The 21,431-nt window shown below is 63.0% G+C and overlaps 1 protein-coding gene across 1 annotated transcript; it reads left to right on the top strand.

The window, feature by feature from the left end:
• The first annotated feature begins 1 nt into the window (after position 1).
• On the top strand, positions 2-21,272 carry NUMA1 (nuclear mitotic apparatus protein 1). Its single transcript, XM_085536567.1, has 26 exons — positions 2-67; positions 1,081-1,170; positions 3,009-3,073; positions 3,537-3,625; positions 4,568-4,647; positions 4,736-4,818; positions 4,916-4,996; positions 5,787-5,871; positions 6,050-6,176; positions 6,371-6,528; positions 6,941-7,058; positions 7,631-7,748; positions 8,000-8,140; positions 8,224-8,346; positions 8,738-12,151; positions 12,735-12,776; positions 13,419-13,487; positions 14,291-14,620; positions 15,467-15,630; positions 16,654-16,900; positions 17,706-17,985; positions 18,060-18,196; positions 18,977-19,201; positions 19,935-20,036; positions 20,266-20,421; positions 21,029-21,272. The coding sequence occupies exons 3-26, from the start codon at positions 3,032-3,034 to the stop codon at positions 21,059-21,061; spliced, it is 6,444 nt and encodes a 2,147-aa protein (XP_085392693.1). The 5' UTR covers positions 2-67; positions 1,081-1,170; positions 3,009-3,031; the 3' UTR covers positions 21,062-21,272.
• The last annotated feature ends 159 nt before the right edge of the window (positions 21,273-21,431 follow it).

Below are 21,431 nucleotides of genomic sequence, written 5' to 3'. Positions count from 1 at the left end.
CGGCCGAGGAGGGCGGGGTTTATGCAAATGAGGGGGCGGGGGCTTAAGGCGAGGGGCGGGGCTTAAGGTAGGGGCCTGGGGTATGGGGTCGGGTTATGGGGTCAGGATATGGGGTGTGGGGCCTAAGTGTGGGGTCTGGGGTCGGGATATGGGGTCGAGTTATGGGCTGTGGGGTCAGGTTATGGGGTCTGGGGCCTGAGTGTGGGGTGTAGGAGCTGCAGCTGGGGCCTGGGGCCTGGATTTGGGCCTTAGATTTCAGGCCTGAGGCCTAGGCCTGGGCCTAAGCCTAAAGCCTGAGGCCTGAGGCCTAGGCCTGGGCCTGGGCCTAAGCCTAAGGCCTGGTGGCTGAGGCCTAAAGCCTGAGGCCTGGGCCTGTGGTCTGAGGCCTGGAGGTAGGCCTTGGGTTTGAGGCCTAAGGCCTGAGGCCTAGGCTTGGGCTTGGGGTCTGAGGCCTTGGGTCTGAGACCTGGGCCTAAGCCTAAGCCTAAGGCCTGAGGTCTGAGGCCTGGATGTAGGCCTAAGGCCTGAGGCCTAGGCCTGGGCCTGGGCCTGGGGTCTGAGGCCTTGGTTCTGAGGCCTGGGCCTAAGCCTAAGGCCTGGGCTCTGAGGCCTGGACGTAGGCCTAAGGCCTAGGCCTGGTCTGGGGCCTTGTGTCAGGCCTCGGGGCCGGGCTTCGGGGCCTGTATCTTTAACACGGGCCTGAAGCCTCATCTCACGGTCTGTGGTCTCATGTCTGTGCTATGGGCTCAGTGCTTGAGGCCTTGGCTGTGTTCGGCTTATAGGCCTGGATTTGGGCCTGGCCCTTTGTGTTCGGCCTTGAGGCCCGTCGCCCCGCGTACAGGCCGCGCTGCCTTTAGGCCGCGACCCCCGTTAAGGCCCCGACCCCCATTTCGGCCTCGTTGGGCTCCGTGCGTCGCTCCCGTCCCGCTCGTCATTTCGGTGCCGCGGCTCCTTTAAACGCTCGTAGCCGTGACGTGGGGCGGCGCTGGGCCAGGACGGGAAACCAGCGCCCGGAGCGGCCCCGGATCGGCCCGAATCGATTGGGATCAATTGGGATCAACGAGTCGGTGCTTCGTGCAGGTTCTCGGTGCCCCCCGACCGGGTGTGAGGGAATCGGGGGGGGGTCGTGGATGGAGCAGTGACAGAACGGGAGAGAAGGAGAACGGAACGGTGAGAGAACGGACAGACGGGGCGGGGAAAGGGAATGGGGGGGGAGGGGGAATATGGGGCCTATGGGGGCATTGGGTGGGGATATGGGGGATGTGTGGGGTTATGGGGGCACCTGTATGGGATCGTGGGGCCTGTGTGGGGCTGTGGGGTCTGTGGTACCTGTAGGGGGGGCTTGTGTGGGACTATTGGGCCTATGGGGGCCTTGTGTGGTGTTATGGAGGAGCCAGTGTGGGACTATGGGGTCTGGTGGGGTCCTATGTGGGACCATTGGGCCTATGGGGGCCTTGTGTGGGGCTATGGGGCCTATGTAGGACTATGGGGCCTGTAAGGGTCTATGGGGCACCTGTATGGGATCAGGGGGCCTGTGTGGGACTGTTGGGCCTATGGGGGCCTTGTGTGGAGCTATGGGGTCTGTGTGGGGTTATGGGGGGGACTATGGGCCTGGTGTGGGTCTGTTGGGGCCCTGTTTGGGACTATGGGGCCTATGGGGGCCTTGTGTGGGACTATGGGGCCTGTCAGGGCCTATGGGGGCACCTGTATGGGAGCCTTTGGGGCCTGTGTGGGGCTGTGGGGCCTATGGGGGCCTTGTGTGGGACTGTGGGGTGTTTGTGGGGTTATGGAGGAGCCTATGTGGGACTGTAGGGTCTGGTGGGGTCCTATGTGGGACTATTGGGCCTATGGGGGGCCTTGTGTGTGGCTATGGGGTCTATGTGGACTTATTGAGGAGCCTATGTGGGACTATGGGGTCTGGTGGGGTCCTGTGTGGGACTATGGGGCTTGTCAGGGCCTATGGGGGCACCTGTATGGGATCAGGGGGCCTGTGTGGGACTATTGGACCTATGGGGGGCTTGTGTGGGGCTATGGGGTCTGTGTGGGACTATGGGGGGGACTGTGGGCCTGTTGGGGTCCTATGTGGGAGTATTGGGCCTATGGGGGCATTGTGTGGGGCTATGGGGTCTGTCTGGGCTTATGGAGGAGCCAATGTGGGGCTATGGGGCCTGTCAGGGCCTATGGGGGCACCTATATGGGATCGTGGGGTCTGTGCACGCCTATGGGGGAGCCTGTGTGGGGCTGTGGGGCCTGTAGGGGGGGGGCCTATGTGGGGCTCCCATACTGGGGAGTGGGGTGGGGTATGGGGGGCTCTGGGGGTATGTGTGGGGTTATATGGGGGGCTCTGGGGGTATGTGTGGGGTTATATGGGGGGCTCTGGGGGTATGTGTGGGGTTATATGGGGGGCTCTGGGGGTATGTGTGGGGTTATATGGGGGGCTATGGGGGTATGTGTGAGGTTATATGGGGGGCTATGGGGGTATGTGTGAGGTTATATGGGGGGCTATGGGGGTATGTGTGGGGCTGGGGGGGGTTGGCTGGCAGTGGGTGCTATGTGTGTCATTAAGGGGCTGGGAGGGGGGGGTCCTTCCTATCCAGGTAATTAAATGGGGACAGAGGGGACCCCCATGGCACTGCAGTGTGGGGCAGAGCCGAGCTATGGGGCAGAGCCGAGCTATGGGGCTGTGCTCTGTGCTGTGTCTATGGGGCAGACGCTGGGCCCCCCTGATAACAGAGAGGAGGCTTCTGCTGCCTGCAGATAGTGCTGTGGGGCAGGGGGGGATGTGGGGCAGGAAGGGGGCAGTGCCCCATAGCGATGTGCCCCCCCCTTTGAGCCCCACATTGGCAGGGTATGTGGGTCACTGATACAATGGCAGCTTTGTGCCGATAGAGGGCTGTGCCCCACATCTATGGGGCTGGGGACGTGGGGCTGGGGGGGGGGGGGCGGGATTGTGGTTAATGAATTAATTGCTGTTAATTAATTAACTTCTGGTCCCTGTTTGGTTCCAGGTCTGGGTGTTGCCCTGGCAGCGATGCCGCTCCACAGCAACAGAGCTGCTGCGCTGCTGGCTTGGGTAACGTGCACTGATTAATGTGGGGACCCCATAGATCCCCGCCCCATAGATCCCCCACCCCACAGCCCCCACCCCACAGCCCCCACAACCCCCCACCCCACAGCTCCCACCCCACAGCTCCCACCCCACAACCCCCCACATCTGGGTGCTCTGTGCCCCCCCCCCCACCCCCTGCAGCCCCATAGAGGGGGGGTTTAGGGGCTCCCCCACCCCACATCTCCCCACCCCACATCTCCTACCCCACAGCCCCCACCCCACAGCCCCCACAACCCCCTGCCCCACAGCTCCCACCCCACAACCCCCCACATCTGGGTGCTCTGTGCCCCCTCCCCCCCACTGCTGCCCCATAGAGGGGGGTTTAGGGGCTCCCCCACCCCACATCCCCCACCCCGCAGCGCTGTGGGGCTGTGGCCAAGGATCGGGTTGTGCTTTGTGTGCTGACCCCCCCCCCATTGATCCCCAGGTGAGCAGCACTGGGCTGAGCCCGGAGCCGCTCCGTGCCCTGTCCCAGCTGCAGGACTGCGCCGTGTTCATCCGGATCATCAACAAGATGTGAGTGCTGGGGCTGGGGGCTGGGGGGCATCACCGCCCCATTAACCCCCCACAATTAGTGGGATAAAGTGGGAGCTGCTCCCCCTCCCCAAATGATGCTGGGAGGAGGAAGCAGGGGGGGTCCTGAGGGAGATGGGGGTCCATGAAGCTGCATAGGGAGCCCCATAGAGCAGGCATACTCCCCTCCCCACTGCCCCACTGAGTGCTATGGGGGCACAGAGGGGCAGAAGCAGCATAAGGAGCCCCATAGAGCGGGCATAGACCCACTGCCCCACTGACTGCTATGGGGCCAGGGGGGTCCATGGAGCAGCATAAGGAGCCCCATAGAATGGGCATAGACTCCTCCCCATTGACTCACTGATTGCTATGGGGGCACAGAGGGGTAGAAGCAGCACAAGGAGCCCCATAGAGTGGGCACAGCCCCCTCCCCACTGCCCCACCGAGTGCTATGGGGGCAGAAGCAACATAAGGAGCCCCATAGGGTGGGCATAGACCCATTGACCCACTGACTGCTATAGGGCCAGGGGGGTCCATGGAGCAGCATAAGGAGCCCCATAGAGTGGGCATAGACCCCTTCCCCATTGACCCACTGATTGCTATCAGGGTAGAAGCAGCATAAGGAGCCCCATAGAGAAGGCATAGACCCACTGCCCCACTGACTGCTATGGGGGCAGAGCTCCCACCTTTGAAGCACGATGGTGATTAAACCTGGGTAATTAGTGCCCCAATGAGGCCGTAGTCCCACAGCTCAGGCCTTGCTATAATTAACTGCAGTAACAGGAGCAGGAAGGAGCCGAACACACAGATAGAATTAGTTGGAGCTGCTTCACTGCGCTCCCACACTGCGCCCTTGCACCCATGCCTTGCACCCATGCCTTGCACCCATGCCTTGCACCCATGCCTTGCACCCATGCCTTGTACCCATGCCTTGCTCTCTCGCAGCCACAGGACTGAAGAAGGGGAGTCCATCCTGGAGCAGCCCCTTGCAGAGCGAGCAGCCTTCGTCTGTGGGTTCCTGCAGAGTAAGAACCCCCCTGGTCCCCTTCTTCATCCCCTTCCCCTCCTGCTCCTCGTTGCTCGTGTGCTTTAATCCCTTCCTTCTCATTGCAGAGCTGTGCAAGCACAAATCGGCCGCGGGGAACCTGGTGTCGGTGCAGAAACTGCTGGAGGGAGAAGAGCTGGAGTTGGCCAAGGTAACAGCTCGGGGTCACACACAACATGTCCTCTGCCATGGGGCTGGGGGGGTTGGGTTTGGTGCAGGGACCCCCCTGACCCACTCCCTGCTTGCAGGTGGCCGTGCTGCTGCTGTACCACAGCTCCATGAGCAGCAAAAGCCCCCGGGACTGGAACGAGTTGGATTACCAGCTCCAGGTAATGCCCCGATATCCCAGCTGTGTCCCATCCCTCCATCCCATGGCTTACCTGGATCCCAGCTGTGTCCCATCCCTCCATCCCGTTGCTCACCTGGATCCCAGCTGTGTCCCATCCCTCCATCCCATGGTCACCTGGATCCCAGCTGTGTCCCATCCCTCCATCCCATGGCTCACCTGGATCCCAGCTGTGTCCTATCCCTCCATCCATTGCTCACCTGGATCCCAGCTGTGTCCCATCCCTCCATCCCATCACTCACCTGGATCCCAGCTGTGTCCCATCCCTCCATCCCATCACTCACCTGGATCCCAGCTGTGTCCCATCCCTCCATCCCATCACTCACCTGGATCCCAGCTGTGTCCCATCCCTCCATCCCATTGCTCACCTGGATCCCAGCTGTGTCCCATCCCTCCATCCATTGCTCACCTGGATCCCAGCTGTGTCCCATCCCTCCATCCTGTTGCTCACCTGGATCCCAGCTGTGTCCCATCCCTCCATCCATGGCTCACCTGGATCCCAGCTGTGTCCCATCCCTCCATCCATGGCTCACCTGGATCCCAGCTGTGTCCCATCCCTCCATCCATTGCTCACCTGGATCCCAGCTGTGTCCCATCCCTCCATCCTGTTGCTCACCTGGATCCCAGCTGTGTCCCATCCCTCCATCCATGGCTCACCTGGATCCCAGCTGTGTCCCATCCCTCCATCCATGGCTCACCTGGATCCCAGCTGTGTCCCATCCCTCCATCCATTGCTCACCTGGATCCCAGCTCTCACTGCTCCCATCCCGCAGGTGGAGCTGGCCGCCATCCTCAAGTTTGTGCTGGACCATGAGGAGAGTCTGAGTGAGAACCTGGAGCTGTTCCTGCAGCGCAGGGGTGAGCACAGCATTGGGTCGGACCCGGTACCAGCAGCACCCATAGGCCGGGGGAGCTGCCAGCTGGGATGGAGGAGGGTCTGTCCCATTTGGGGTCTGTGTTTCTTATGCACTTGGGGCTTTGGACCTGAGCCTTCCCCCTCCTGGTACTGACCCAAAACCTGCTCGTTGCCTCCCAGCACCGCTGTCCTCGCCCGGCGCATCCAGCAGCAGCACTGAGCAGCGCTCGCCGGGGCTCCCCCAGCCTCAGGTTCGCTTCCTGGAGCTGCAGAAAATCGCCTCGACCTCCTCCTCCAGCATCAACAAGTACGTCCTGGGCCTCTGCTATATTTCTAGGGGGGACCTGCATGTGTTACAGGGGGTGTCCTTGGCCAGCTGCAAGCACAGACCATCCCCACAGCAGCTGGTCCAACCCAGAGCAGCCGGTGCTCCCCTTCCTGCCCTGCTTTGCAGAGTGCTGGGCCCTGTGTCCCTGCTGCTAAGCGCTGTTCCCCCTGCAGCATGATCCCTGCAGCACCAGCATCACCCGTGGGCGATGTCCTGCAGACCCCCCAGTTCCAGCTGCGGAGGTTGAAGAAGCAGCTGGCGATCGAGAGGGAGAACAGGGACGAGCTGGAGGTGGAGCTGGCAGAGAACCGTAAACTCATCACCGAGAAAGGTCAGTGCCTGGGGGGGGTGACATGGGCACGGGGGGGGGATCTCTAGGGCAGGGACCTGTGGGTCTGGGGCTGATGGCTCTGAGCCCATTAGAACCGTGCTCAGGTCCTGCTGGAGCCCAGAGCAAGCACGTTGGGGTTGGCTCTGCTTTGCTCCAGCTCCTCCTTTTTCACTCCCTTAATAAACTCTGGGCAACGTGATTGATGCCAGTGCTGCCCAGTCTGGCTCCTCGTGCCTCAGTTTCCCCCTGGGCAGAGGGATGGGGGTCCCACGCTGTGCTGGGGGCTTGGCCTGGCAGCGGGGGGTGGTGATGTGCCCTCCTTATGTTGCTGTACCCCCCTCATGGTGCTGTACCCCCCTCATGGTGCTGTACCCTCCCCATGGTGCTGTACCCTCCTTTCTACGCTCCCCAGAGGCTCAGATCACCATGATGCAGCACCGCATCGACCGCTTGGCTCTGCTCAACGAAAAGCAAACTGCAGAGCAGCTGGAGCCCAAAGAGATGGAGGAGCTGAGGGAGAGGAACGAGAGGTAACACCCGCGGGGTTCTGTGTCCCCGAAAGCTTTTGGGGTGATATTGGAGGCTGTTTCCTAAAGGTTCCCATTGTTGGGGCTCAGCTGTTGGATTTGATGCAGGGATCTGCAGTGGAGCCTCCGAGCTCAAGATATGGGCTGCAGCCTAAAAGTGGGTCTTTGAGCTCCCATCCCTTTCCTGGTTGTTAGTTGCATCAGATCTGAGCTGGGCTGGAGTATGGTCTGAGCTCCCATCCCTCTCCTGATTATCAGTTGTATCAGATCTGATCTGGGTTAGAGCTGTCACTTCCACGCTGCGTCCCACTCTGCCCTGTCACATCTGCAGCCCGGGAGCTGCTTCACTTGAGTTACTTTATGCTGCAGAGGTTCTAACTGGAGTCCTGCAGCTCTGGTTCAGGTCATGCAGAGCTCAAACACCAGCAGCCCCAGTCATGCTCGGCTTCATGGCTCATCAGGGCCCCACTTTGGGCTTTCTCAGCCCCACACAGAGATGCCCACATACACCGGTGTCCCCAGCAGTGCCCCCTCCTCCCTTGCACTTGCTTATATGTTCTATTGCTCTCCCCCAGCCTGCTGGTGCGCTTGCACGAGGCCCTGAAGCAATGCCAGGACTTGAAGACTGAGAAGGGCCAGATGGATCGCAAGATCAACCAGCTCTCGGAGGAGAACGGGGACCTGTCCTTCAAGGTACGAGGCTGCATCTCCTGTTCAGCATCTGGTGGCATTTTGCAAACAGCCCTTGGAGAAGGGACAGCACCAGCCTTAAAAATGAACATGCGTTGGCAGCGGGTGTGAAGCACATTTTGGGTTTGTCCTTTGTGGGCTGTAAACGTTGCGTGTGTTGGATGCGGTGCGGCTGATGGAGCCCTGCGAGCAGCTGGGTTTGGGATGTCCTGCAATGTTCCCATGCTGAGCTGACTTCCCCCCTTCCCTCCCAGCTGCGGGAGATCGCCAGCCACCTGGTGCAGCTGCAGGACGCCCTGAACGAGCTCTCAGAGGAGCACAACGCTGCGCTGACCCAGTCCCAAGCCAAGCAGGCGCAGCTGGAGGGTGAACTGCGGGCTGCGCTGCAGGAAAAGGTGAGGGGCTGGGGCCGGTGTCAGCTGGGAGCTGCAGGCGTCCCCTGCATCCTGCCCTGCTCCATCCCATGTCTGTGTTGCAGAAATGCCTGGAAGAGAAGGTGGAGATCCTGCAGGGAAAGATTTCCCTGCTGGAAGAGCAGCTGGCCAAGCTGGGGGACTGCAGTACGCAGGAGAAAGGAGAGGTCATGGGCGACGTGCTGAAGGTATGGGGCGGGTTGGCTGTGATCAGAGCAAGCTCAAAGCTCTAACAGCCACAGCAATGCCTGGCAGCACATTCTGCTGTGCCCCAGCAGTGAGGGGGCAGAGCTGGGTGCTCCCTTCAGGTCCATGCCGTGGGGCTGAGCACGTTACCTGCGTGGTGTTTGGGACTGCAGCTCCCTGCTGGCTGCCCCACTGGGGATGGGGCTGTTTCTGCACGGTGGAGGAAAGGGTTTCCTCTCAGAAATGCCTGAAGTGAAGGCAGGGCTGGGCTTGTTGGGGGTGTGCAGTGGGCTCAGTGGCCACAAAGTTCTTATGAAGCTGCCGCTCGCTGCTCGACTGAAATCTGGGGATGTTTTTATTACATTTTCCCTCCTTCCTTTTTCTCTCCACCAGCTGGAGGAGCTCAAGCAGGAGGTGTCCAGCCTCACCGCCAAAGGCATTGAGCTCCAGGCCTCCGTCCTGCGGCTGGAGGAGGAGAAGAGCCAGCGGGACGCGGCCCTGCAGGCGGAGCGCAGCCACTTCGAGGTGGAGAAGGTCCAGCTCAGCACCCACATCTCCAACCTGCAGAGCTCCGTCTCCGAGCTGCACCTGGCCAAGGAGAAGCTGGAGCAGGAGCTGCGGGCGCAGGAGGCTCGGCTGACGGCCCAGGCGGACGCGCTGACAGCCGAGGTGGGCAAGCTGAGCGGGTTCCTGCAGCAGCGGGAGCAGGAGGCGGCTGGGCTGCGGCTGCAGGCAGAGCAGGAGCGGGTGCAGGCGGAGGAGCTGCGGCGCCGGGATGTGGCTTCGCAGGAGGCTGTCAGTGAGCTGAGCCGGCGCCTGGAGCAGCTGGGAGCCAGCCTGAAGCACAGGGAGGAGGAGCTGGCGCGGGTGACGCAGGAGGCGGAAGGGAAAGCCAGGCAGCTCGGGGTCGAGTGCGAGAAAGCTGCCCAGGAGAGGGATGCGGCCCTGCAGCAGCTGCAGCACTTGCAGCAAGCCAAGGAAACGCAGCTGGTGGCCCTGAGCAGCCAGCTGCAAAGCCTGGAGGCGGCCAGCAAAGCTTCAGCCGTGGAAATGCAGCCCGAGAAGGCTGAGCTGAATCAGAAGGTCCAAGAGCTGCAAGCCCGCGTCCTTGAGCTCAGCGCGCAGTGCCAGCAGAGCTCAGCACAAGCCGGGAGCGCCGAGACGCTGCGAGCTCAGCTGCGGGAGATGGAGGGGAAGCTGAAGGAGAGCCAGCAGAAACTGGCCGACAAGGAGAAGGTGGCCAAGGAGAACACGCGCCTGCAGGAGCGGCTGCTCTTCCTGGAGGAGTCGGTGCGTAACACCGAGGGCATCCTGGAGGACGAGAAGAGGAGGGCGGCCGAGAGCCTGGAGGGGAACCTGGCCAGGATTGCGGAGCTGGAGGCGGAGAAGCAGCAGCTGGTGCAGCGCGGGGAGCAGGCCCTGCAGGAGCGAGGAGAGGAGCTGGCCAGGAGGCAGGAGCTGGAGGCACGGCTGCAGCGGGTGGCGGAGGAGCACCGGGAGGAGACGGCAGCGCTGCAGCAGCAGCTGGCCCAGGTGGCCAAGGGGGAGGAAGGAGAGCGCGGCAGGATGGAGAAGAGGCTGCAGGAGCTGAGCCGGGAGCACGGGCAGGCCTGCCAGCAACTGCAGGCCGAGCAGAAGAGGGTGGCGGAGCTGGAAGCCCGCATGGCACGCATGGCCAGCGAGCAGCAGGAGCAGCTGGGGGCCCTCCAGGCCCAGCTGGCCAGTGCTAAGGAGAAGGAAGGCGAGGAGCAGAAGCTGGTGAGCGCCGAGCGCGCGGTGAAGCTGGAGGCGGAGGTGAGGAAGGCGAGCGAAGCACTCGAGGCCATTTCCAAGGAGCTGCAACAGGAGAGGATGAAGTGCAAGGAGCTGGAGGCCGTGGCCACGCAGGAGGCCAGCGAGGCGGCCCGGCTGAGCGCAGCACTGCAGGAAGCGGCACAGAAGCACGGGCAGGAATTGGCACGGTGTGAGGAGGAGGCGAAGCGCCTGCAGAAGGAGCTGGAGGATGCCAGGGCTGAGTGTGCAGCTGAGAAAGCACGGAAGGCAGAGCTGGAGGTGCAGCTGCAGAACTCCATCAACGAGCAGCGCGTGGAGCGCTCAGCGCACCAACAGGAGCTGGCACGGTCCATGGAGCTGATGGAGGAGAAGGAGGGTGAGCTGGACGAGCTGCGGCTGAAGAACGTCTCGCGGGGCGAGGAGTTGAGGGACCTGCAGAAGACGGTCAGCAAACTGAAAGGGGAGCTGGCCTCGGTGGAAGCGGTGAAAGAACGGGCGTCCAAGATGGACAGCGAGCTGCAGGGCTTCCTGGAGGCTGCCCGGAGCCGGGAGGCTGAGGTGGAAAGCATCAAAGCGGCGTACGCCAAGGAAACGTCCCTCAAAAACCTGGAGGAAAAGATCCGCCACCGAGAGCAGGAGTCGGGCTCCAGCCAGGATCTCTACCAGGAGAAGCTGAAGGAGGCGCAGATGCTGAGCGCGGAAGTGGAGCGGCTGGAGCAGAAGTGCCGGGAGCAGCAGGACGCCATCACCGGGCTGGAGAAAGCTGTGGCTGAAGGCCGGGCTGCAGCATCGCAACAGCAGCAGGTGGAGCTGGAGGCAGCGCGGAGGGAAGCAGCGCAGCACCGGGACACGGCGGCGGAGCTGCAGAGGATGCTGGAGGCCTCGCGCTCAGCCCAGGCCCTGCAGGATGGTGCCATGGAGAACCTGAGGAAGGAGCTGCAGGACAAGAGCAAGGAGCTGGCGCTGAGCAGAACGGCCGCGGCTGCTGCCGAGAAGGAGGCGGCATCGCTGCGTGCTGCGGCGCAGGAGAAGGGCCAGCAGGAGGAGGGCTGGAAGGAGCAGCTGTCACAGTGCATCCAGGAGCTGGAGAGGAAGAACAGTCTGCTGGGCAGCCTGGAGCACGAGGTGTCCATCCTGCACCGGCAGCTGAGCGAGAAGGAGGCCGAGAGCAAGGAGCTGAAGCGCCTGATCGTGGCCGAGGCGGAGAAGAGCAAGAAGCTGGAGGAGAGGCTGCGGGTGCTGCAGACCGAGATGGCCACGGCCGCGTCGCGGGCGGCCGAGCGCTGCTCGCTGATGAAGGTGGAGGTGCAGCGGTGCCAGGAGGAGATGGAGAAGCAACGAATGACCATCGAGGCGCTGAAAAGGGACCGGCACTGTCAGAGCGAGCGCGAGGAGGAGCTGCGGCAGGAGGTGAAGGTCTGCCAGGACAAGTGCTTCCAGAAGGAGCAGCTCCTCTCCTCCCTGCAGCAGGAGCTGGGCAGCGCTCAGGCCTTGGCCGGGGAGGTGGTGCCGCTCAAACACTTGTGCCAGCAGCTGCAAGCTGAGCGCGCGTCGCTGGAGAGCAAACACCGCGACGACCTGGAGCAGAGGGCGAAGGCCAGCAACGCGCTGCAGGCAGAGCTGGCCCGGGCCAGGATGGAGGCGGCCGAGCTGCCGGCCCTGCGCGACAAAGCAGCCGAGCAGGAGCGAGCGCTGCAGCGGCTGCAGAAGGAGGCGGCGAGCTCCAGCGAGAGGCTGGCGGCGCTGCAGGCGGCCAACAGCCGCATGGAGGAGGAGAACAGGGCGCTGAGCGAGAGCCTGAGCCGCGGGCAGCAGCGCGTGGATGCGGAGCTGGGGCAGGAGAGGGAGAAACACACGCGGGAGCTGGAGCGTGTGAGGATGGAGGCGGAGAAGGCGACAGCCAACAGCAGGAAGGAGGCTGAGGAGGCGGCCAGGAAACTGGAGGTGATGAGCAATAAGTACGAGAACGCCAAGGGGAAGGTGCTGGAGGAGAGGCAGAAGTTCCAGGAGGAGAAGCAGAAGCTGGTGGCGCAGGTAAAGGGGCTGATGGAGCTGCGCGGGGTGGGTGCACGACGTGGGTTTGGGGGCAGAGCACTCGGGATGGGGCTGTGCCATGGGCTGGGCTCCGTGTCACTCATTTCTGCTGGGTCTGCCCAGGGCTGTGCTGGCTTCCAGCTGAGCCCATGAGCTTCCCAAAGGAGCCGGGGCTCTGCTCCCACCTCATCCCCATCCCTAAACCAGGGCCCAGATTCACCACCCCCACGTGTCTTTGCTCCCACTCCATCCCCATTCCTAAGCCAGGGGTCATTTTAGGGCCCATACAAGACAGGGGAAGCCCAGTTGGATGCCCCATCCCTGCAGGCATTCGAGGCCGGGCTGGATGTGGCTCTGGGCAGCCTGGGCTGGTGACCCTGCACGTAGCAGGGGGGGGTTGGAACCGGATGATCTTTGAGGGTCCTTTTCAGCCCTGGCCATTCTATGATTCCCAGCCCTACAAACCCTTTTCTTGGGCTCTTTGGGGCGGGAGCTGGTTGGGGGCTTCCAGACCTGTGATGTTGGTGGTGGGCAGAGCCCTGCACATGCCACGTATCCACCCTTTCCTTTTTGCTCTCCGCAGGTGGAGCAGCTGGAGGGATTTCAGAGAGAACAAGCAAAGCAGGTAACACACACACACAGCATCGGCTGCTTAAATGGTGATGGGTGCTGGGGGGGGTCCCCAGCTCCACATCTCTGTGCTCTCATGTCCCCCCCCCATTATCCAGACCCCCCCATTACCCCACACACCCTCCTCCCCCCCCCTCCCAATGCCCTTCCCCATTACCCCCCCCCCCAATGATACCCCCCATTATCCAGACCCCCCCCCATTATTCAGAGCCCCCCATTACCCCATCCCCCTCCCTCCCCCCCCAGTGACCCTCCCCATTGCCTCCCCATTATCCAGACCCCCTCCACATTATCCAGACCCCCCCATTATCCAGACCCTCTCCCCCCATAATTCAGCCCCCCCCATTATCCCACACACCCCCTTCCCCCCCCCAATGGGGCAGAGCTGCTCCTCATGGGGTCACCCCCATCCCCTGCCCCACATTGTGGGGGGGGACAAAGCCCCCATCCCGGGGGGCTCTGCAGGATGAGACCCTTGTCCCTGGGGAGGTGACGGCCCTTAGGGGCTGAGCCTCCTCCTTGATCCCACTGTTGGCAATGGAGGCGGGTGTGCAGGGGGTCGGCCAGGGCTGGGGGGAGCAGGGGGGGCTCCCTCCCCTTCCTGCTGCCCTGGGGTGACCAACCTGCGTCCTACCAGGTGGAGGAGCTGAACAAGAAGCTGGCACAGCACGAGAAAACCACGCGGAGCCAGCAGCAGAGAGTTAAGGTCTGTGGGTGGATGGGGATACTCAGGGTGCTATGGGTGCTCGGGGTGCTATGGGTGGGGATGCTCAGGGTGCTATGGATGCTCAGGGTGCTCGGGGTGCTATGGATGCTCAGTGCTATGGATGGGGATGCTCAGGGTGCTATGGATGCTCAGGGTGCTATGGATGGGGATGCTCGGGGTGCTATGGATGCTCAGGGTGCTATGGATGGGGATGCTCGGGGTGCTATGGATGCTCAGGGTGCTATGGGTGGGGATGCTCAGTGCTATGGGTGCTCAGTGCTAGAGATGGGGATGCTCGGGTGCTATGGATGCTCAGGGTGCTATGGATGGGGATGCTCAGTGCTCTGGGTGGGGATGCTCAGTGCTATGGATGGGGATGCTCAGTGCTATGGGTGGGGATGCTCGGGGTGCTATGGATGCTCAGTGCTCTGGGTGGGGATGCTCAGCGTGCTATGGGTGCTCAGTGCTATGGGTGGGGATGCTCAGGGTGCTATGGATGCTCGGGGTGCTATGGGTGCTCAGTGCTATGGGTGGGGATGCTCAGGGTGCTATGGGTGCTCAGTGCTCTGGGTGGGGATGCTCAGTGCTCTGGGTGGGGATGCTCGGGGTGCTATGGGTGCTCAGTGCTATGGGTGGGGATGCTCAGGGTGCTATGGGTGCTCAGGGTGCTATGGGTGCTCAGTGCTATGGGTGGGGATGCTCGGGGTGCTATGGGTGGGGATGCTCAGTGCTCTGGGTGGGGATGCTCGGGGTGCTTTGCTGTGGGGCTGGGGGTGGTTCTGACCCACTCCCTCCCATGGCAGGTGCTGGAAGGGGAGCTGCAAAGCGAGGCCACGCGGCAGCAGCAGAAGGTGGCGGAGCTGCAGGAGCTGCTGGCGCAGAAGGAGCAGGCGGCCGAGCACTACAAGGCACAGATGGAAAAGGCCAAAACTCACTACGACGCCAAAAAGCAGCAGAACCTGGAGCTGGCGGAGAAGCTGCAGGCGATGGAGCAGCTGCAGCAGGAGAACAAGGAGCTGAGGACGGAGTCGGAGCGTCTGAACAAGGAGCTGCAGCAGAGCGCAATGAGAGCACAGCAGGCAGAGCTGAGCTGCAGGGAGCTGAGCACCAGGGTGCAGGGCATGGAGGAGCAGGTGGGAACAGGCACACTCAGACCCCCCCATTATACAGACCCCTCCCCATTATTCACCCCCCACCCCCATTATTCAGACCCCCCCATTATACAGACCCCCCCCCATTATCCAGACCACCCCCCAAAATCGACCCCCCCCCATTACCCTACACACCCCCTTCCCCCCCAAATGACCCTCCCCGTAACCCCACCCTCAATGATGTCCCCCCATTATTCATACCCCCCCATTATCCAGCCCCCCCCCAATTATTCAGACCCCCCCCCATTACCCCACACACCCCCTTCCCCCCCAATGACCCTTTCCATTACCCCCCCCAAATGATGTCCCCCCATTATCCAGACCCCCCCCGCCAATATCCAGACCCCCCATTATCCAGACCCCCCCATTATTCAGACCCCCCCCCATTATTCAGACCCTCCCCATTAACCCACACCCACCCCTCCCCCCCAAATGACCCTCCCCATTACCGCCCCCCAATGATGCCCCCTCCCACTATTCAGAACTCCCCCCCATTATCCAGCCCCCCCCATTATTCAGATCCCCCCATTACCCCACACACCCCCCTCTCCCCCCATTGATTCTTCCAACTACCCCCCCCAATGGACCCCCCATTATCCAGCCCCCCCCCCATTATTCAGACCCTCCCCATTAACCCACACCCACCCCTCCCCCTCCAAATGACCCTCCCCATTACCCCCCCCCCCAATAATGTCCCCCCATTATTCAGACCCCCCCATTATCCACACCCCCCCCCCCCGATTATTCAGACCCCCTCCCATTATCCAGATCCCCCTCCCCCCATTATCCCCCCCCATTACCCACACATTGACCCCCTCCCCCCCCCAGCTGCAACTGGCCGAGCAGCAGCTCCGTGATCTGGGCAAGTTCCCGGCCCCCAAAGCCACAATGAAGGAACCGGAACCGGGGAGTTACCGGCAGAACCGGGCCGACCTCAGCACCGACAGCCTGGAGCTCAGCATGGACGAGGGGCAGCCACTCAACTCCACCAGGTACCGAGCGGCCCCACTGCACCCCCGGCCCCACACCATCCCCAGCCCCACTGCACCCCCGGCCCCACTGCACCCCCAGACCCACTGCACCCCCGGCCCCACTGCACCCCTGGCCCCACACCATCCCCAGCCCCACTGCACCCCTGGCCCCACTGCACCCCTGGCCCCACACCATCCCCAGCCCCACTGCACCCCTGGCCCCACTGCACCCCCGGCCCCACACCATCCCCAGCCCCACTGCACCCCTGGCCCCACTGCACCCCCGGCCCCACACCATCCCCAGCCCCACTGCACCCCTGGCCCCACTGCACCCCTGGCCCCACACCATCCCCAGCCCCACTGCACCCCTGGCCCCACTGCACCCCCGGCCCCACACCATCCCCAGCCCCACTGCACCCCTGGCCCCACTGCACCCCCACCCCCACACCATCCCCAGCCCCACTGCAGCCCCGGCCCCCCTTCACCCCCATTCCCACTTCACCCCCATTCCCGCTTCACCCCCATTCCCACTTCGCCCTCAGCCCCACTTCACCCCTCGGCCCCACTTCACCCCTCAGCCCCCGTTCACCCCTCAGCCCCCGTTCACCTCCGGCCCCACTTCACCCCCATTCCCACTTCACCCCCATTCCCACTTCACCCCCATTCCCACTTCACCCCCATTCCCACTTCTGCCCCAGCCCCACTTCACCCCAGCCCCACTTCACCCCCGGCCCCACTTCACCCCTTCCCCCCCGGCTCTACTTCGCACCCCACCCCACTTCGCCCCCAGCCCCACTTCACCCCACTTGACCCCCGGCCTCACTTCAGCCCCACTTCACCCCTTGGCCTCACTTCACCCCACTTGACCCCTGGCCTCACTTCACTCCCAGCCCCACTTCACCCCTTGGCCCCACTTGACCCCCAGCCCCACTTCACTCCCAGCCCCACTTCACCCCCGGCCCCACTTCACCCCTGGCCCCACTTCACCCCCGGCCCCACTTCACCCCAGCCCCAGCTCAGCCCTGGTTCCCCACCGTCCTGCAGGAAAGCCACCCGCTCGCACTCTGACGGCTCAGCTGTGCCGGATGGCGCCGAGCCTCGTACGTCACAGCGGCTGCCACGGAAGGTGGAGTCCTTGGAGAGCCTGTACTTCACACCCATCGCCAGCCGCACGCAGCACAAGCTGGAGAGCAGCGCTGGGTCTTTGGGGGATGTATCCATGGAGTCGGGCTGCAGGACGCGATCGGGGCGACGCCGCACCACCCAGATCATCAACATCACCATGAGCAAGGTGAGGAATGGGGGGATATTAACAGCACCATGAGCAAGGGGAGGAATGGGGCAGATATCAACATCACCACGAGCAAGGGGAGGAATGGGGCAGATATTAACAGCACCATGAGCAAGGGGAAGAATGGGGCAGATATTAACAGCACCATGAGCAAGGTGAGGAATGGGGGGATATTAACAGCACCATGAGCAAGGGGAGGAATGGGGCAGAGCATTAACATGACCAAGGTGAGGAGGGAGGCAGACCATTAATGTCATCATGAGCAAGGGGAGGAGGGGGGCAGACCAAGGTGAGGAGGGAGGCAGACCACCGACATCACTATGATCAAGGTGAGGAATGGGGCAGAGCATCAACAGCACCATGAGCAAGGGGAGGAGGGGGGCAGACCATTAACATCACTGTGACCAAGGTGAGGAGGGGGTAGATCATCAACACCACTATGAGGAATGGGGTAGGGCATCAACATGGCCAAAGTGAGGAGGGGGGCAGATAAACATCACCATGACCAAGGTGAGGAGGGTGGCAGGCCATTAACGTCACCGTGAGCAAGGAGAGGAATGGGGCAGACCAAGGTGAGGAGGGGGACGAGCCACCAACATCACTGTGACCAAGGTGAGGAATGGGGCAGAGCATCAGCATCACTGTGACCAAGGGGAGGAGGGGGGCAGGCCATTAACGTCATCATGAGCAAGGGAAGGAATGGGGCAGAGCATCAACATGACCAAGGTGAGGAGGGGGCAGGTCATCACCATCACCGTGACCCATGTGCTGCTCTGCTCATCTCCTCCCCCCGTTCCTCCTCCAGAAGGAGCCGGCCATGGAGGAGCCGTGTGCTGCAGATTCATCCTTCACCAGCCTCGTGTCGGATCAGCCCCACGGAGCCGCCCGGTCGCGCTCTCGGCTGCGCTCTGCTCGCTCCGCTCGCTCCTTGGCCAGCTTCTCGTCGCAGGACTCCCTGTCCAAGCTGGATTCATCCTCCCCTCAGGATCCATCGGGACACGCTGCGTTGCTCAGCCTGCCCGGATACCGGCCGGCCACGCGCAGCGCGTTGCGGCGCTCGCAGGCGGGGAGCAGCTCCAGTCTGGGTGAGTGGGGCTGGGGGTGGGATGGAGCTCCATCCTATGGAGCCCCTTCCTGGTTCTCATCACTTGGCCTCCAGGTCGCAGCAGCATCTACCTGGGGACGTGCCAGGATGAACCGGAGCAGTTGGACGATTGGAGCCGCATCGCTGAGCTGCAGCAACGCAACCGGGCCTGTCCACCGCACCTAAAGACATGCTACCCACTGGAGAACAGGGTCAGCAGGGAACCGGGGGGGCACACAGCCAGGGGGGCACACAGCAACCCCGTATCCCAGCACAACAGGGGGCACACAGCCAGGGGGGCACACAGCCACCCCGTATCCCAGCACAGCGGGGGGCTGGTGGGGGCACACAGTGCCGGGGGGGCACACAGCCACCCCGTATCCCAGCACAGTGTGGGGCTGGTGGGGGGCACACAGTGCCAGGGGGGCACACAGCCACCCCATATCCCAGCATGGTGGGGGGCACACAGCACCAGGGGGGCACACCGCCACCCCATATCCCAGCACAGCGGGGAGCACACAGCCACCCCATCTCAGTACAGCGGGGGCCTGGTGGGGGGCACACAGTGCCAGGGGGGCACACCGCCACCCCATCCCAGTACAGTGGGGAGATGGCGGGGGGCACACAGCACTGGGGGACACACAGCCACCCTAATCCCAGTACAGTGTGGGGCTGGTGGGGGCCATGCAGCACCAGGGGGGCACACAGCCACCCCAATCAATCCCAGCACAGTGTGGGGCACACAGCCAGGGGGGCACACAGGCACCCCATATCCCAGCACAGCAGGGGGCTGGAGGGGGGCACACAGTGCTGGGGGGCACACAGCCACCCCATATCCCAGCACTGTGTGGGGCTGGTGGGGGCACACTGCTGGGGGGCACACAGCCACCTCAATCAATCCCAGCACAGTGGGGGGCTGCTGGGGGGCACACAACCCCCCACCCCACACTGTTGTGTGCCCGCAGCCCCTGACTCCCGCTCCCCCCCCTCAGCCCTCCGACGTGCTGGGCACCATCACGGACGAGGAGATGAAGACGGGTGACCCGACGGAGACGCTGCGCCGCGCCAGCATCCAGCCCTCGCAGCTCACGGAGGGGGGGGCCGCCCGCCGCCGCACCACGTTGGGAGGGGGGGGGTGGGCTCACGGCGGCATCACCACCCGGCAGCAGCGCAAACGGCTCTCGGATGAGTCACACCAGGGTCCCGACACCCCCGAGGTGAGAACAGACCCCCAAAAAGATCAGGGTGTGATGTGACCTGTGATACTGGGCGATGGAGACCCCCAGCGCCATCAGCACCTGCTGGCGGACAGCTCCCAGCCCTGCGCTGTCCATGGTGCTGATCCCACGGCCCCTCTCCATTGACCATCCCCATTGCCCCCTAATTGTCCATCCCCATTGCCCCTCTAATTGACCATCCCCATTGCCCCCCTAATTGACCATCCCCATTGCCCCCCAATTGACCATCCCCATTGTCCCCCTAATTGACCACCCCCATTGCCCCCCTCTCTAATTGACCATCCCCATTGCCCCCTAATTGACCATCCCCATTGCCCCCCCCCCTAACTGACCATCCCCATTGCCCCCCCTCCTAACTGACCATCCCCATTGCCCCTCTCTCTAACTGACCATCCCCATTGCCCCCCTAATTGACCACCCCCATTGCCCCCCTAATTGACCATCCCCATTGCCCCCTAATTGACCACCCCCATTGCCCCCTTCTCCAATTGACCATCCCCATTGCCCCCTAATTGACCACCCCCATTGCCCCCTCTCTAATTGACCACCCCCATTGCCCCCCTCTCTAATTGACCACCCCCATTGCCCCCCTAACTGACCACCCCCATTGCCCCCCTAATTGACCATCCCCATTGCCCCCCTAATTGACCATCCCCATTGCCCCCCTCTCTATTGACCGTCCCCATTGCCCCCCTCTCTTTGCCTTCCCCAGTCCAAGAAGCCCGTCAGCTGCTTCCCCCGCCCGCAGACCCCCCGTGAGCGGCGCAGCTCCCACCTCACGCGGCGGATGGAGCAGCAGGCGCCCAGCAAACAGGTGGGCAACGCAAAGGGACCCACAGCTCCCTGCCATCCCCACCCTGAGCCCCTCACCATCCATCCCTCCATCCCTCCCTTCCTCCATCCATCCATCCCTCCCTCCCTCCCTTCCTCCATCCCTCCCTTCCTCTATCCCTCCCTCCCTCCATCCCTCCATCCCTCCCTCCCTCCCTCCCTCCCTCCATCCCTCCATCCATCATTCTTTCCTTCCTTCCTGTCCCTCCCAGCCCGAGCGGCGCCAGTCGATGGCGTTCAGCATCCTCAACACCCCCAAGAAGTTGGGGAACACCCTCCTGCGTCGCGCTGCCGGCAGGAAGAGCAGCCCCAAGGGCTCCACGCGCCGCTCGCCCCGTATCGCATCCAGCAAGTCCCCCAAGGGCAAGGTGGGGGACAGCACTGCACTATGGGGTCTATGAGGGGCCTGTGGGGGTCTGGGGGGGACTATGAGGGTCTGGGGTGTCTATGAGGGGCTATGGGGGGCTGTGAGGGGTCTGTGGGAGGCCTATCAGGGTCAGCGTGGGGCTGGGGGGCAGCACTGCACTATGGGGTCTATGAGGGGCCTGTGGGTGTCTATGAGGGCTTATGGGGGTCTGTGGGGGTCTATAGGGTGGCCTGTGGGTGTCTGAGGGGACTATGGGGGGCTATGAAGGGTCTGTTGGGTCCTATGAGGGCTTATGGGGGTCTATGGGGGGTCTATGAGAGGCCTATGGGGGTCAGTGGGGGCCTGTGGGTGTCTATGAGGGGACTATGGGGGTCTATGAGGGGTCTGTGGGGGTCAGCACAGTGTGGGGTGGGGGGCAGCACTGCACTATGGGGTCTATGAGGGGCCTATGGGGATCTGTGGGGGCCTATGGGGGCCTATAGGGGGGCCTGTGGGTGTCTATGAGGGGATTATGGGGGGCTATAGGGGTCTATGGGGTCAGTGTGGGGTTGGGGGGCCCCCCCTGACCCCCATTGTGGGGTGACTGACCCCCCCCATCTCTCCTGTAGGGCCGCCGGGCGCTGAAGGACTCCAAGTTCTGAGGGTCCCATCCCATCTCCCCCCCCACTGCCCCACAGCTCAGCGACACCAAAGGGATCCATGGGGATCCATGGGGATCCATGGGGATCCAAAGGGATTCGGGGCCGATGTGGGGCACAGGGGGGGGTGTGACCTCGGCTCCTGCTGCCACCCGGGGGAAAACGAGACGTTTTATGTGTTTCTACTTGTAAATAAATTGTATTTTTCTCCTGCTCTTGGAATCTTGGTCCTAAAGGCAGGAGAACCACCATGGGGCCCAATATCCTGCCCCACATCACACAGTGGGGCTGAGTGAGTCCCTGCCCCATATCACACGGTGGGGCTCAGCCCCATAGCCCCCCATTTCCACCCCCCAGCCCATTTCCACACCAA

This window comes from Coturnix japonica, chromosome 1 (assembly GCF_054131305.1).
Source record: "Coturnix japonica strain WE chromosome 1, WE-NBRP24, whole genome shotgun sequence".
Lineage (NCBI taxonomy): Eukaryota > Metazoa > Chordata > Aves > Galliformes > Phasianidae > Coturnix > Coturnix japonica.
This window is presented reverse-complemented; position numbering and strand designations above follow the sequence as displayed.